This window comes from Sorex fumeus, unplaced genomic scaffold, assembly GCF_029834395.1.
Source record: "Sorex fumeus unplaced genomic scaffold, SorFum_2.1 ptg000043l, whole genome shotgun sequence".
In the NCBI taxonomy this organism is placed as follows: domain Eukaryota; kingdom Metazoa; phylum Chordata; class Mammalia; order Eulipotyphla; family Soricidae; genus Sorex; species Sorex fumeus.
The window spans coordinates 50,800,757-50,815,609 of NW_026606100.1; the positions used below are offsets into that span (position 1 = coordinate 50,800,757).

Below are 14,853 nucleotides of genomic sequence, written 5' to 3' on the forward strand. Positions count from 1 at the left end.
CACCTTCCTGCTCACGGCTTCACTCCTGGGACGCCCTCTCCTGACAACTGTCTCTCTCCCGAATCGCATGGACTCGGGTCTGACCCTCAGCCCATGCGGGTGCCCCCGGCCCTGCCCACAGCTCAGTGGCCCCTCGTGCCAGGATGGGTCCTTCTGGGTCCCCATGGCCACTCAGCTCTGGGCGATCAGGAGGCCGCCCCCGCCCCATTCCCACAGCCTGCCCCGGGGCCTCCGGTCTGCAGGGCTTCGAGGGCCCGCTCGGGGAAGGGCGGTGACCGCCAGGCCCTTTGAGGGGCGTCCCCACTGACCTGAGGGCCCTGGCCACTTTGCAGTAAAGACAGATGACCACGATCAGCAGCACAAACAAGGCGACCAGGAGGCCGCCCCCGATGGCGATCATGATCTTGAAGTCTAGCATTGTCAGACACACCTGTGGTGGGGGGGGCTCCCACAGTAAGGAGGCCCCCGGTCAAGGACCTGGTCCTCCCTGAGGCAACCCCCCACCCCCGTGGCCTAAGGGCTGGGAGCCACCTCTGTGGAGGAAGGGAGAGAAGGACATGCAGCGCCAACCAGAGGGGAGAAGGGGAGAGGGAGAGAAGGAGGAGAGGAGGGGGAGGGGGAGGGGGAGGGAAGGGGAAGGGGGACAGGCTCCACCCCCAGTGATCCCGCCTGGAATCGGGTCCCAGACAGAGGCAGAACTGCCCCCCAGCTGTTGGTCAAGTGATTTTAGAGGAACCCCCACCCAGAGAGCTGGGCCAATGCGCATCCCTTCTGTGATACTCCAGGGCAGCTTTCTCTCACCCCTACCCTTTTTGGGGGGGAGGCAGCCCTGCAGTGCTCAGGGATCACTCCTGGGTGCTGGGGAGGAGCTAGGCCGCACTGCGTGCAAGGCGTCACCTCTCACCCCCTAAAGGGCCCCATAAAGGAGGTCAGAGAGGCAGCAGAGTGGGCAGGGCCCCCGGCACCGCATCCGGCCTCCCCAGCATCACCCAGGGTGATCCCTGAGCAAGGAGCAGGGAGTCAGCCCTGAGCCTTGCTGCCAGCCCTGATTAGGGGGCCGCGCCTGGGGCAGGGTGGCGAGGGGGGGGGCACCTGTCTCTCGCCGTGTGCCATCTTTCCCCTCTTGACCCACCCAGGAGACCCACCTGGTCCTGGTCGTCAGTCGCCCCATCTGACACTTCAGAGGGGTCCGTGGCCAGGCCAGGCGCCTACTCACCACGGCTCGACCATGCAGATGGGGCACTGTGAGAGACAGGCTCTAGGGCACAAGCTCGCTCACGTTGGAGCGGGCGTGCAGGCAGAGGGAGTGGGTCCAGGCGCCGGCCCTCAGCGCCCCGTCCAGTTCCAAGTTCCAGGCCACATTGTGACATCAGCCCCTCTCCTGGGAGGGAGCTCCGGGGGGCCCAGAGCACCCCGACGTGCCTTCCACCCATCTGGGCTCCAGCCTCAGAGCACTGACCGGGGGGCCCCCCTCACTGGGTAGCTCAGAGGTACAGAGGCCGCCCGCACCAGGGACCCAGGGGCCCTTCAGCCCTGATCTTGCCCAGGTGGGAAGACCCGGCCCACCAAGTGGCTCTGGACAGTTCTCCCTGCACCCTGGCGAACCACAGCTGGCCGAGGCACTGAGACGTGTGGACTAAGAGTAAGTGGACGAGGGGTGGCGGGGGGTAGGGGTGGACGGGCGCCCGGCCACAGGGCAGAGGGTCAGTGCCATGGCTCCCCTCAGACGAGGCCGTCAGCGATGCCCCAGGTTTTACTTACACATCTGCAGGGTTTCTGTTGTCGTTCCCCTGGGATGGGGCCACAGAGGGCACTGTTCCCTCCCTGCAGGTTTTGCAGGGAGAGGTTCTGAGCCACACCGGGCAGTGCCTGAGGGCTACTCCTGGAACTGTGCTCAGGAATGAGCAATGGCGGCCTTCAGGGGCCCCGTGCAGTACTGGGAATTCGAACTGGGGTCACAGCACACCAGGGTACGAGCTGCAAGACAGAAGGGCACGGGGCCTGCAGGGGGCCAGGCAGGTGGTGGCGTCCAGCCGGCTCTGTATCCTGCTGGTCTCTGCTGAGGCCCAGAGGCCACGGACGCTGCGCTCCTGGCCAGGCCGTCGCCCCCCTGTGCTGACAATCCCCAGCTGTCCCGTCTCCCTCAAACCCCTCTGACATGCGCCCAAGCCCCAGCCTGATCTGCAGGCTTGCAAAGGGCTTCCTGCCCACCCGTTGGGTCAGCTGCCAGCGGCTGCCTTTGGGGCACTCACCCGGAGGGGAGGCAGGAACTGCGGAGACTGTGGCAGCGAGGCCAGCAGGGGTGGGAAGGGGGTGCCCAGGACCGTGCCACGCACGGCCAGTGTGTGCTCACTGAGGCCTGAGAGTTGAGGGCGGGAAGGGGCCTCCAGCTCCACGAAAAGCAACGGCACACGCGCCCAGGACAGGGAAGTTAGTCTAGGGGCTGGAGATAGTCCAGCAGGCAGGGCATTTGCCTTGTATGTGGCTGACCCAGGTTCGATCCCCGGCATCCCACATGGTCCCCCGAGCACTCCCAGGAGTGATTCCTGAGTGCAGGGCCAGGAGTAAAGCGTGAGCACTGCTGAGTGTGGCCCCTCCAGAATTAAGCTTGGGGGCCAGGGCTGTGGCTGAGAGGCAGAGCAGCTGCTGGGCATGGGGAGGCCCCGGGGGTGGAGGGACATAATTTAGGTCTTCACTTACCCGAGAATTATTAGGGTAGTGATCAGAGAGAGGGAGAAGCTCATCAGAACAATTTCTACCCCGAAGCCGAGAATAAGGTCTTTATTCGCTTTTTCTTTTCCTTTCTGGGTCATACCCAGTGATGCTGCTCAGGGGTTCCTCCTGACTCTGCACTCAGGCATTACTCCTGGCAGTGCTTGGGGCACCGTATGGGAGGCCGGGGATTGAACCTGGGTCGGCCACATGCAAAGCAAACGCCCTGCCTGCTGTACGATGGCTCTGACACCTTTACTTTCATTTTCTTTGGGGTTTTGGGGTCACACCCAGTGATGCTCAGGGGTAGTTACTCCAGGCACTGCTCCAGGGACCATATGGGATTCCAGGGATCAAACTCGGGTCGGCCTTACCCACTGTCCTATTGCTCCGGCCTGAGAGCAGTCTTGATCTGAATCATTGAATAGAAGACAGTGTTATGTTCTTCCGGGACACTGTGACGGTAGGGAGGAGCCACGAAGGGCGACACTCCCAGGGACACATGCCCGAGACACAGAGGGGCCCGGGGAGTGGACCCTGCAGGCCCCGCACGAAGGCTGGTGCTCGCCAGTGAACACAAACACACGACCCGTCACTCAGGTCCTTTCTCAAGCAAGACCCACACCATGGCGCAGAACATCTGAAATCCTGACAAAAGAAGTTCTTTCAGCTGTCATAGTTTTGAGAACCAAGACTTTTATTTATTTTTATTTGGTTTGGGGGCCACACCCGGCTGTGCTTGGGGCTTACTCCTGGCTCTGCACTCAGGGATCACTCCCAGCGGGGCTCAGGGGACCACACGGGTTGTCAGGGATTGAACCGGGTCGGCCACATGCAAGGCAAATACCTACATACTCCGGCTCCCAAGTCATTTATTCTTGAAATGTAAACATCTTGCCCTTCACCACAAACACAAGAGCCAACATTTCTGGAAGATTCGGGCCCAAAGCTCCTGAACTCCCACACCTTGGCGTCAGGGGGCGCCTCAGCACCTCGCCCTTCCCCCGCCCCAGAAAAGGTTCTGCCAAGAGCCTGGGTGGGCCTGGAGGGGGCGAAGTCAGATGCGGTGACGTCACTCGCTGTCTTTCACATCAAACAGTAAATGTAAAACGATCGATCGAACAGGGACCAGGCCAGGTCGGCTGTTCACGTCCCCACCAGAACACGAAACAACCCCAAGGCGCAGTGTCAAAGGCGTCAAACATCAGCTCTAATTTCCCTTTGTTTCTGCTCGGGGGCCCACCTGGCAGTGCTCAGGGCCACACTGGGCTTGGCGTCGGGGTCATTCCCGAGGAGACGGGGCGAGAAGACGGGGATGGGCAGGCCCGGGCTCCCGCACGGGAGGCACGCACGCCGACCCTGTGGGCGGCCTCTCGAGCCCCAGATCTATTTCTGTTACTCTAAAATAAAGTCTAAGTTAGTGATCTGAAATTCAAGGTACCAAGTCTTAAGTACGAGTTTTCAAAGATCACTTACAAAAATAGCAAATACTCTCAGTACACTTGTACCGCTCAAACTAGAAAGTTTTTGTATAAATTAGAACAGTACTTCAAACACACATGCAATACAAATAAATTTCATCAGAAATCCTCGAAAACTGTAAACATAGACATATATGTAAATTTTTTCTTTTTTTTACAAAAGTGAAAAACCTCACTAACAAAGAGTCCGTGGTGAGACAATGTTGCCCCTTGGGTTACAGCGACGAGCACGGCTCAAACCCTGAGGTCGCTCACTCCCGGGGAACAGAAGAGACTCAGGGACACGGCAACCGGCTCCCCGCCGAGGGCCGCGGCACCCACACGGGCCGAGCAGCATCTGGGCCGGGCCGGGCCGGGCCCTCACCTCTCCCCGTTGGACAGCTTCTCCCCTGAGTCCCAGCGGGGCAGCGGCGCGGCGGGCGCAGGCGAGGCGGGCGCAGGCGAGGCGGGCTCGGGCGGGCAGGCGGGGCTCTGCAGCGCGGCCAGCAGCGCGGCCAGCTTGTCGTCCAGGTGCTCCTGCAGCCGCAGCAGCCGCTCGTCGATGTGGGCGCGCAGCTGTCTCTCCAGCAGGCCCAGGTTCCGGCACAGGATCCTCTCCAGCTGCGCGCACACGGGCGGCTCCTCCGGCCTGCGGGTACGCGGGGAACGGGGGTCGGCGAGGGCTTGCCCCCCCCACCAGCAGCCACGGCAGGCCAGAGGCCAAAGGCGGCAGGTGGGGGCAGGTGGGGGCAGGGCCCTGCCGTCTCTGGGACCCTCCCGCAGGGCCACTGAGGGCGGGCGCCCACCCCGTCCCGCCCCGCACAACCCTCTCAGACAGACTCCGAGTCCCTGCGGGCTGGATACCACGGCCGGGGCGTGCCCAGGGAGAGCACAGTTCTGCCTTCAGGCGAGAACACGGCGCTGACCCCCGGGCCGTGGCCATGGGACAGGGACTGCTCAAACATTTCACCAACCGATGGCCAAGCCACAGGGACACACAGCCAAGGGCTAAGCCGTCGCCCTACAAATAGTGACCAGCAGATTACACTCTGGACTAGTCCAAATTATCGGAGGTCACGGAGAACCTCCAAAGAGAAGGTCACGAGGACACGCTTCCCCGACCAGACCAAAGCCAAGGGATTTCGGGGCTCTCTGGGGGCGACTCCAGGCTCAGTGCTCGGGGTAACTCAGGAGCATGCCGGGGCGTGAACCAGGGGCTCCGGTATCACCATCAGGTTCTTGCCCGCTGCGCCACCCCCCACCCCCACCCCCACCTCCACCTCAGGCATTGCCTCAGAGCAGTGATGCTCGGCCAAATCACCCCGTCACTGAGCTAATGGGCTAGACCAGGAGAAAAGCTCTTTGGTCAAGAAGCTGTTTCTGGTCCTTTTTCGGGTGGGGGGACCCCAGCTGGCAATGCTTGGACTTCTCCTGGCAGCGACTGGGGGACCAAATGGGGCCTCGGGTCGAACCCGGGTCATCCGTGGGTTAAGGCAAGTGCGCCCCCCTCCCCCGCCCCCAGAGCATCTCCAGGCCGTGGCCGTGAGACCCCGCGAAGCCCTGCCCCATCTGGCGGCAGCGAGCTAAGCCCGACCCCGAGACTCACTTCAGCCCGGCGAGGCCGTCCCGCGCCCCGGGCAGCGGCTCCTGCCACTTGGCCTTGGGCCCCGCCCGCAGGTGGCTGACTTGGCTGCACAGGTCCTGCAGGAAGGGCAGCAGGTCGGGGCCAGGGCCGGGGCCGTTGCAGTGGACGCCGGCATTCTTGGGTGGGAGGGTGGACACGGCCCTTCTCAGGCTGGCCTCCAGCAGGGCTGGCTCCGGGCCTGGGGACACAGGCGGCTCCTCGGCGGCGTGCGCGGAGGCCAGCCCGGCTCTGAAGGGGAACGGCGTGCAGGACACCTTCTCGGCCGCGCCCGGGGCTGGGCCGGGCTGCGGGTCAGGGGCACGCTGGTCGGGGGCCGCGTTCCCCAGGATAGCCCACAGCTGCTCTCCGAGGGGCAGATGGTTCTAGGGGGGCAGAGGAGGGTGGTTATGGCCAGGGCAGGGTGGACACACGTCCAGGGCCCACAGAAGCCGCGGGGGACGTCAGGCTGGAGGCGGGGGAGGGGGGAGCGGGATGTTGTTGGAGTGTGGGCCGGGCACCCCTGACCCAGCCCACCCCGAGCCTGATCCTCACTCGGCAGTGGGCTCTGATGTCGGAACTCCCCCAGCTCTGGGCGCGCCCCCCACAGCCGCTGGGCCAGCCCCGTCCCTCCCCATGCCGCTGCCCAGTCTCCTCCAGAGCTACGAGCCTTGGCCTGTGGGGCCCCTCCCCTGCGATGCTCGGGGCGACTCCAGGCTCCGCACTCAGGAATCACTCTAGGCAGTGCCCGGGACCGTCTGGGATGCCGGGGTGGACCCGGGTCGGCTGCGTGCAAGGCGAGTGCCCTCCCCGCTGGGCTATGCCCCCGCCCCTGGGCTCTCTGCAGGGAGGGGACACGGTTTTCTCCAAAAACGCTTCCTGTCTCCAGGCCTCATGCCATCCGTCTCTGGTCAGGTGAGGCCTTGCTGAGGCGTCGCTGCCTTCCCCGTCACTCCCCGGTTCTTGTGCCTGTGCTGGGTCTCCCTCCTCCCCCCCGGCGCCCCCACAGAGCCCGTGTGTCTCCCGGCCGCACGCGCCACTGGCTCCCTCCATTCCCGCGGGGACCCCGACCCTCGCTCCAGCCCCACTGTCCTCCCTCCTAGGCGCCCGGAGCAGTGCCCGCAGAGGCGGAGCCCAGAGTCTGCTGGGCCGACACCCGCCCTGGACCCGGGACCCGGGAGGCGGCCGCACGTCCTGGCGTGACCCACCTGCTGCTGGAACTTCATCACGCTCATCAGCTGCTGCGCGCCGGGCGACAGCTTGGAGCCCATGGTGGCCACGAGGGTCTGGATACGCTCCAGTTCGGTCGTGGAGCTCAGAGGCGGGGTGCCCGGGGAGGCCTCGGGGGCCACCCGCCTCAGGTGTACCCCAACAGTGCTGATGCACACGCAGGGCTGTTCCCCGAGCGAGAGCAGCTGTGAAGACACACCAGGATTCCAAACCAGATTATTAAATGTTAACAATCACTTTAGTTGAAACTTTTTGTTTTCTTTGCTTTTTGGGTCACACCCGGCGATGCTCAGGGTTACCGCTGGCTCTGCACTCAGGAATTAGTCCTGGCGGCCGTATGAGTCTAAACCCAAGTGGGCCATATGCAAGGCAAACGCCTTGCCCGCTGTGCTGTCGCTCTGGCCCCATCTGAGTATTTTTTAGAAACACGTGAAATGCCTTTCGAGCACAAACATGGGCTTCCCCAGAGTGGAAATAAGCACAGCAACAGACGCAGGCGAGGGACGTGTCCAAGGGAGAACAAGGGCTTGAATAACCGCCACCATTTTTCAACTGGCGTTGGAAGGTTAGGGCTCCAACCTCACCTTGCTCAGGGGCTACCTGGGACTCTGTTCCCGGGGTCCCTTCTGCCGGTGCTTAGGGGACTGTGCACATTTGGTGCCAGGCGCTGAACAGAAGCTGGCCACATGGAATACTACGTCTTAACATCTCCACCAGCTCTTGGCCATAAGTTCATTTTTAAGATAAATTAACAGGACAGTAGCCAGAAAAGCAATCAAGAACTTTTTGGTTTGATTTTTGCTTTCTGGGCACCCCTGCCTGTGCTCAAGACTTATCCCTGGTTCTGTGTGTGGGGCTCAGTTTTTATGGTGCCAGGACTGAACCCAGTTAGCAGCGTGCAAGGCAGTGCCTAATCCTACAAAGGAAAATGACCATCTTCAAACTAAAATATTCAGAATATACTAAGTGAAATTTTAACTTGGGAATGAAAATACAACAAAGTCATCTGAGACCTTCTAGTAGAAAGCTCACAAGCGCACCATTCAACAGAGTATTACGAGCATTTGAAGCCAGTCTTTTGGAATTTAGAATTAATAAAAGGAGGTCTGAGTACTCTAAAAGATCCCCAGGTTCATATATAAAAGCCAAGATCGACCCTTCACAATGGTGAAAATCTGGAAACCCGGGTACACCAGGGAGGGTGTTTGCCTTGCATGAGGCTGACCTGGGTTCAATCCCCGGCGTCCCAAACGGTCGCCTGAGCCAGCCAGGAGTGAGGCCTGAGTGCAGAGTCAGGAGCGACCCTGAGCCCCTCCGGGTGTGGCCCCCCCCCAACCAAAACCAAACAAAGTGGAAGCAACCCGAGTGGCCAAGAACAGATGACAATAAACTCGGGTCCACATACAGGATGGGGCACTGCTGGGCTGGGGGTGGGGGGGGCGGGATGAGCCACAGGATCAGCTGCCAAGGGGCTGGGGCACCACACAGACGATCGCTCAAGGTGGGCCAAAAAGAAACAAAGGAGCAGGCATGCCCACAGGCAACAGAAATGAAGAGCAGGACAACTGGTCTCGCGGGGGGGAAATGACCACTGGGGTGTGGGCCGGGGGAGTGGGAGGCGGCGATGGACCACAGTGACGACGGTGAAGGGGAGAGGTCACGCTGGAGGCTGGAGGAAGACGGGCTGGAAGGGGGAAACGTGATCAGCATGATACCCGACCAGGAGCAGGATTGTGAAAAGGACTGTAAATCTGCACCAGTGTGTGTGTGTGTGTGTGTATGTGGGGGGGGGGGGGGGGGGGCGGGGGGGAGGGAGAAGGTGTTAGGCCTGGAGGCAGGCTTGGGGGCGGGGAAGGGGACTCAGGTGGAGGGATTATTGTATGTATTATTGTATGTATGTATTTATATGTTGCTTTCAGACTGGATGCCTGAAAGCAACAAAAGATGACCTGTCATTTTGTTTATGCAAAAACATTTTTTTTAAGCAAACAGATTTTATTTGGAGGGATTTTAAGTTGTGGAGGGGGGAGAGAGAGACAGACAGACAGACACGCACTCCAGAGAGAACACGGGCTTCTCCAAGGACAGAGAGAGCCCCTACACACATCCTAGCATTAGACACGAAAGCACGAAAGGACACATCTCAAGAGGGGAGATGCGGGCGACGCATGTGTCCGGCCACGTGTGCACAAGCAGCACATGGGCTCGGGCAGCGTATGCGCCTATGCAAAAACGTTTGTAGGGGCTGGAGCAATAGCACAGCAGGTGGGGCGTTTGCCTTGCACATGGCCGACCCGGGTTCGATTCCCAGCATCCCGTAGGGTCCCCCGAGCACCGCAGGAGTGATTCCTGAGTGTATGAACCAGGAGGAACTCCTGTGCATTGCTGGGTGTGACCCAAAAAAGTAAAAAAAAAAAAAAAAAAAAAAAAAATTGTATAAAATTCTGCCGGCTGGTCAACATCCCACAGCTGCAGTCGTGTCCACTGACCCTCCAGGCCTGCTCAGATTCATGACTCTCAGGAGAAACGGAGGGCCAAGCCACTGAAACTCAAGGCACACGAGACTCCCAGCTGAAAACTCAGGGGTGCCCTCGGGAGGGGCCCCAGCAGCTGCACCCACACCCACCATGCCAATGGCCCCACTCCACGGCACCATCATTCTCTGCAGAGACACAGAACCAAACATGCCACAAACATAGTAATACAGAAGCCGCAACTAGCAACACGGCAGCTTAGTAAACCCTCGGGGAAAAGTACTTAAGGACCCCACGGGGAAATGCAATCACTGTCACTGTCCTCCCTCCATTCATCGATTTGGTTGAGGGAGCCCAGTAATGTCTCCATTGTGAGACTTGTTGTTACTGTGTACAATAATGTTCAGAAATTTTCTTTTACTCAAGTATTTTTGATAATTCCATTATTTGTAAAAAGCAGTATAAAAAAAAAAACAGTCTGCCTGCTAAGGGGGGCCGCTGGGGAGGAGGTTGGGAAGTGGGGACAATGGTGGGGGGAAGGTCCCTCTGGTGGTGGGATTTGTGTCCGAACATATAGTAACAACTGTATCATGAACAACTTTGTAAACCACCGTGTTTAAATGAGGTTAAAAAAAAAAATGCTGCCGAGTTGGGTGAAATTTAAAGGAGACTTACCTTTATTTTACAAGCATTAGTGGAGGGCTCCAATTTTAAATATTTTTTGTAGAAAACGATTTCATTTTCACTGAAAATAAAAAGAAAGCAAATGTTTACTTTTCCAGATTATAAATGCCTCATATTAAACATGAATCGCTAGGGACTGGAGAGGTAGCCCAGAGGGAGCGCACTTGCCCTGCACGTGTTGGGTCCTACATTTCAAGTCCTGGTGCCACAAAAGCAAAGAAAAAGAATCTGGGGCCAGAGTGATAGTACCGCGGGGAGGGGACCTGCCTTGTGCGCAGTCCACCGGGGTCCGATCCCCAGCAATCCCTATGGTTCCTCGAGCACTGGTGGGAGTAATTCCTGAGTGCAGAGCCAGGAGGCAGCCCTGAGCTTCCCTGCGGGTGGTCCAACTCCCCAGCCTCCCGCAAAAACAAAAAAAGAAAAAAAAAGAAAAAGGAAAAACAGGGCTGGGCCATACAGAGCTGGTTTTGTGGGGCTGAGGCCTCAAGTCTGACCCCTGGCTTTACACCCGGGATCCCTTTGGCATCTCCAGCTCCCAGGAACTCAAACGGAGGCCCTTGGGTCGACACAGTGACCACTGCAATGAAGGGAAGGGGAAGAGAATGAATCGCTGGGGGCTGGGACGTGGCTCCAAGTGGGGTCAAAGCGTCAAGTGAGGGAGCCGGGTAGGGCGTTGGCCTTGCACGCGGCCAACCCGGGTTCGATTCCCAGCATCCCATTTGGTCCCCTGAGCACCGCCAGGGGTAATTCCTGAGTGCAGAGCCAGGAGTCACCCCTGTGCATGGCCAGGTGTGACCCAGAAAGCTTTGAAAAAAAAAAAAGCCTCAAGTGAGGTCCTGGGTTCAATTCCCGGCACACACAGAGAGAAAGTTCTGTTCCAAGACCATGGCTTCGGTCCTGAGCCACCTCATCTGCCAAAGGACAAGAGGCTGGATCTGTCCCCGGGTTCCATAGCAGCCCTGTGCCTGCTCTATAATGAGAGAACTACACAACATCCTGGGATAAACAATAAAGCGCAATAAACGTGGCTACTAATTACAATAAGCAGGGGGCTGGAGCGACAGCACAGCGGGTAGGGCGTTTGCCTTGAACGCAGCCAACCCAGGTTCGATCTCCAGCATCCCATATGGTCCCTCAAGCACTGCCAGGAGTGATTCCTGAGTGCAGAGCCTGGAGTAACCCCTGTGCAATGCCCGGGTGTGACCCAAAAAAGCAAAAAAAAAAAAAAAATTACAATAAGCATTAATACATAAAACGAGGTTTTTGGGTTTTTTTTTTCCAACTTTGGGTCACATGTGGCAGTGATCAGGGCTTACTCCTGGCTCTGTGCTCTGGGATCACTAGTGGTGGGGTTCAGGGAACCATGAGTTGTCAGGGACTAAACCCGGGTGTACCACCTGGAGTGTAAGTGCCCTACCTACCCGCTTTGCCCCAAATCGTCCATTCGTGAGCTCCATGAAGATCTTAGGGTCAGATCTTCATATAAGAACTGGCGAAGTATCGTACCCACACAGGCAAATTTACAGACTGAATTGGGCTGGTGAGGCCTGACTTTGGGCCTGCATTCCAGTATGGAGTTTCCTTTCAAAAACATAATTAAAAAAAATGACAGAGTTGGGAACATGGCCCGATGGTCAGTCAAGCACATGCCCAGCCTGGAGGAGACCTGGGTTAGACCACTAGCACTGGGTAAAAGATAAAAAACAGATACATTTCCACACTGGCTTTTTAAAAATAGACCGTGGGTTTCTGTTTCTTGGAGGGGAGGGGGGGATGCCTGGTGGTGCTCAATCCTAACTCCTGCTCTGTTCACAAAGATCACTCCTGGAGATGCTCAGGGGACCACCTGGGGTGCCAGAGCTTGAGCCCAGGTGTGCTATGTGTAAGGCAAGCGCCTCCCTGCTGTATTCTCTCCAGCCCCAGAGACTACTGGAAAATAAGCCACTGTGAGTTCATGGAGCCAAGAGGCACCATTAAGAACAACATCTGGGAACTGGAGCCATAGCACAGCGGGCAGGGTGTTTGCCTTGCACACGGCCGACCTGGGTTCGATTCCCAGCATCCCACATGGTCCCCCGAGCACTGCCAGGAGTGATTCTTGAGTGCAGAGCCAGGAGTCAGCCCTGAGCATCGCTGGGTGTGACAACATCTGGTCCCGTCTACAAAGTCCAATAGCTGGTACCATGCTCTCTCCGGCAGCACTAAACTGTGAGATGAAAAATGAGAAACGACCTCAAACAAACGGTGTTTCTCAGCATTTCAGCCACCAGGGCCGCCTCCTGACCTTGCTCCTTCCTGTGTGACCCTTATTCTACTGGCTGGCCCCCTCATCTTTTGCCAATGTCCCCCACCATCTGCACGACTTTCATCTATGCCCCCCTCGAAATCTATGGCCCCTAAGGTTCTCCAGAGCCCCTGAAACGAGAAACAGCTGAGCCAGAGCCATCCGCGGAGCTGCGTGGGCGCTGGCCTTGCCCACTGACCGGCAGGCTTCCACCCTGCACATCAGCCCATATGCCACCGCAAGGAATTCCTGAGTGCAGAGCCCGGAGTAACCCTTGAGCATCACAGGGTGTGGCCCCCAAACAAACAAACCAACCAAAAACACTGCCCAGATTCTCCAGTTCTGTGCCCTGCGCCTGGAATGCGGCTCCGAATTCCCCTCGCGTGGGAGACACCCTGGGTTCCAGCCCCAGGAGCACCGAAGAGTCAACCGCTCGTTTCTGCTACTTTGTTACCTTCCTGGCTCCGGCGCGTGCCACACCCAGCGTGCTGGGAGTTGTTACTCCTGGGGGTGCTCTGAGCGAGGCCCCTGCAAATTCGGGGCCCCAGCGGGCTGCACTCAGGTGCCCCCGAGACCTCTCCGGCCGGGATGGGGTCACTTAAGGAGGCGGCGGGCGGGGGCGGGGAGGGGCGCGTGCGGGGGGGGGTCCCGCGCGCGCCCCGGGCGACCACGCACCTGTGCAGGGAGGCGGGCGCGGCGCCCACGGGCCGGCCCCGGGCGGTGCCGCAGTACCCGTGGGCCTGGTACACCTCCATGTTGCGGGCCGAGCTCAGCACGCCCACGGCCAGCAGCTCCTCGCCGGCCCCGGGCGGGCAGCGCACGTCCAGGAAGCAGGGCTGCCCCTCGGCGCGGCGCAGCACCACCACGTCCTGGCTGCGGGACAGCAGGGTCGGGCCGGGCGGCACGGCACCGGCAGCCCCCCGGGACCCTCCCGGGACCCTCCCGCGGCCCCCCACGCAGCCCCCCGCCCCGCGCCCGCCCCGCGCCCCCGCCCCCGCCCGTCCCGCCGGGCGCACCCCGGGGCCGCCGGCGCCAGCAGCTCGTCGCAGTCCGGCTCCCCGGCCGAGGCCGCGCCCGCCCGGCTGACGCGGAGGCTCCGGGCCAGGGACCCGCGGGTGGCGGCCCACGAAGACGCCAGCGCCGGGAGGCGGCTCGGGGCCGCGGCCTCGGACCCGGCCTCCATCCCGCCGCCGCCGCCGCCGCCTGCGCCCCGCTGCGCCCCGGGCGGAACGCGTCTCCCGGCGCTCGCGTTTCCGCCGGGGCGGCGGGCGCGGACGGACCCCACCTCCCGCGCCACTTCCGGCCCGCCGGCCTGAATGTGCGCGCGCACCCGCGGCCTGGGGCGGTGGGGAGGGGCGGGCTCCGGGGACACGCGCACGCCGCGAGGCCCCGCCCCTCTCCCGGGAGCCGGTTGGGGGAGAGCGGCGCGGAGGCGGGGCCGCGCGTGCGCACTGTACGGGCAGCGCTCGCTCGGAGGGGGCGGGGCCGCAGCTGCGCGCATGCGCCGTACGGGGAGGGGCTCGCGGGGAGCCGAGGCGGTTTGGGACGTTGCAACCGGGCGGCGGAGGCGGCGAGCGGGACGGCGGTTGCGGGACCGGCGGGAGGAGGGTGGGGGCGCCCGGCGGGGCGGTGGGTTGGGGTTTGCGCCCCGGCATGTGCCCGAGACACCCCTCAGATTTGAGTCTGACAGTTAAAACCCTCAACGGGGATGACCTGTGTCCTCAGGTCGTGTTGCACGTGGGAGAAAAGCACATGGACACTGGATGTCTTCGGTTGGAGTCGCTTTGGGGGGGTTCACTGTTGCCTTCATTATTGCATTGGCACCGCAGTTTGCAAAAGCACAGCGGGGAGGGCGTTTGCCTTGCACGTGGTCGACCCGGGTTCGATTCCCAGCATCCCATATGGTCCCCTGAGCACCGCCAGGAGTGATTCCTGAGTGCAAAGCCAGGAGTAACCCCTGTGCATTGCCGAGTGTGACCTTCCCCCCCACCCCCCCAAAAAAAGCTGTAGCACCACCTGCAGGATGAGTAAGCTGACTCAGCAGTGAAAGCCAGTGGCCCCTGGACCCTGCGACAGGACGCCTGGGAAGGCACTTGCTTTACAAAGCCCATTCGGGTTTGTGCCCCTGAGCCCCACCATAGCTGATCCCTGGGCATAGCTGGGTGTGGCCCCCAAAATGAAAATCACAATAGATGCAGTGATGATTCTTAGCCATCTAAGTGGGCACGGACATAGGTTTCCAATGATCACAACTGACATACCCTTTTTCTAGCTTAAAAACGCTTCTGGACTTAGCTGTCGAAGAGATGAATGAAGGCGGGATTGTGAAGGATACAGCGTGTATGGAGATGATTTACCTACCCCTCTTTCAGTGCTTCGATATTAAAT

At 60.1% G+C, this 14,853-nt stretch overlaps 1 protein-coding gene across 1 annotated transcript; it reads right to left on the reverse strand.

Annotated features, from left to right (window-relative positions):
- Positions 1-1,955: 1,955 nt before the first annotated feature.
- On the reverse strand, positions 1,956-13,966 carry LOC130029448 (ATPase PAAT-like). Its single transcript, XM_056120334.1, has 7 exons — positions 13,482-13,966; positions 13,141-13,338; positions 10,173-10,242; positions 7,002-7,208; positions 5,779-6,179; positions 4,558-4,821; positions 1,956-1,977 (listed from the first exon to the last, which is right to left on the reverse strand). The coding sequence occupies exons 1-7, from the start codon at positions 13,964-13,966 to the stop codon at positions 1,956-1,958; spliced, it is 1,647 nt and encodes a 548-aa protein (XP_055976309.1).
- Between the last annotated feature and the right edge of the window lie 887 nt (positions 13,967-14,853).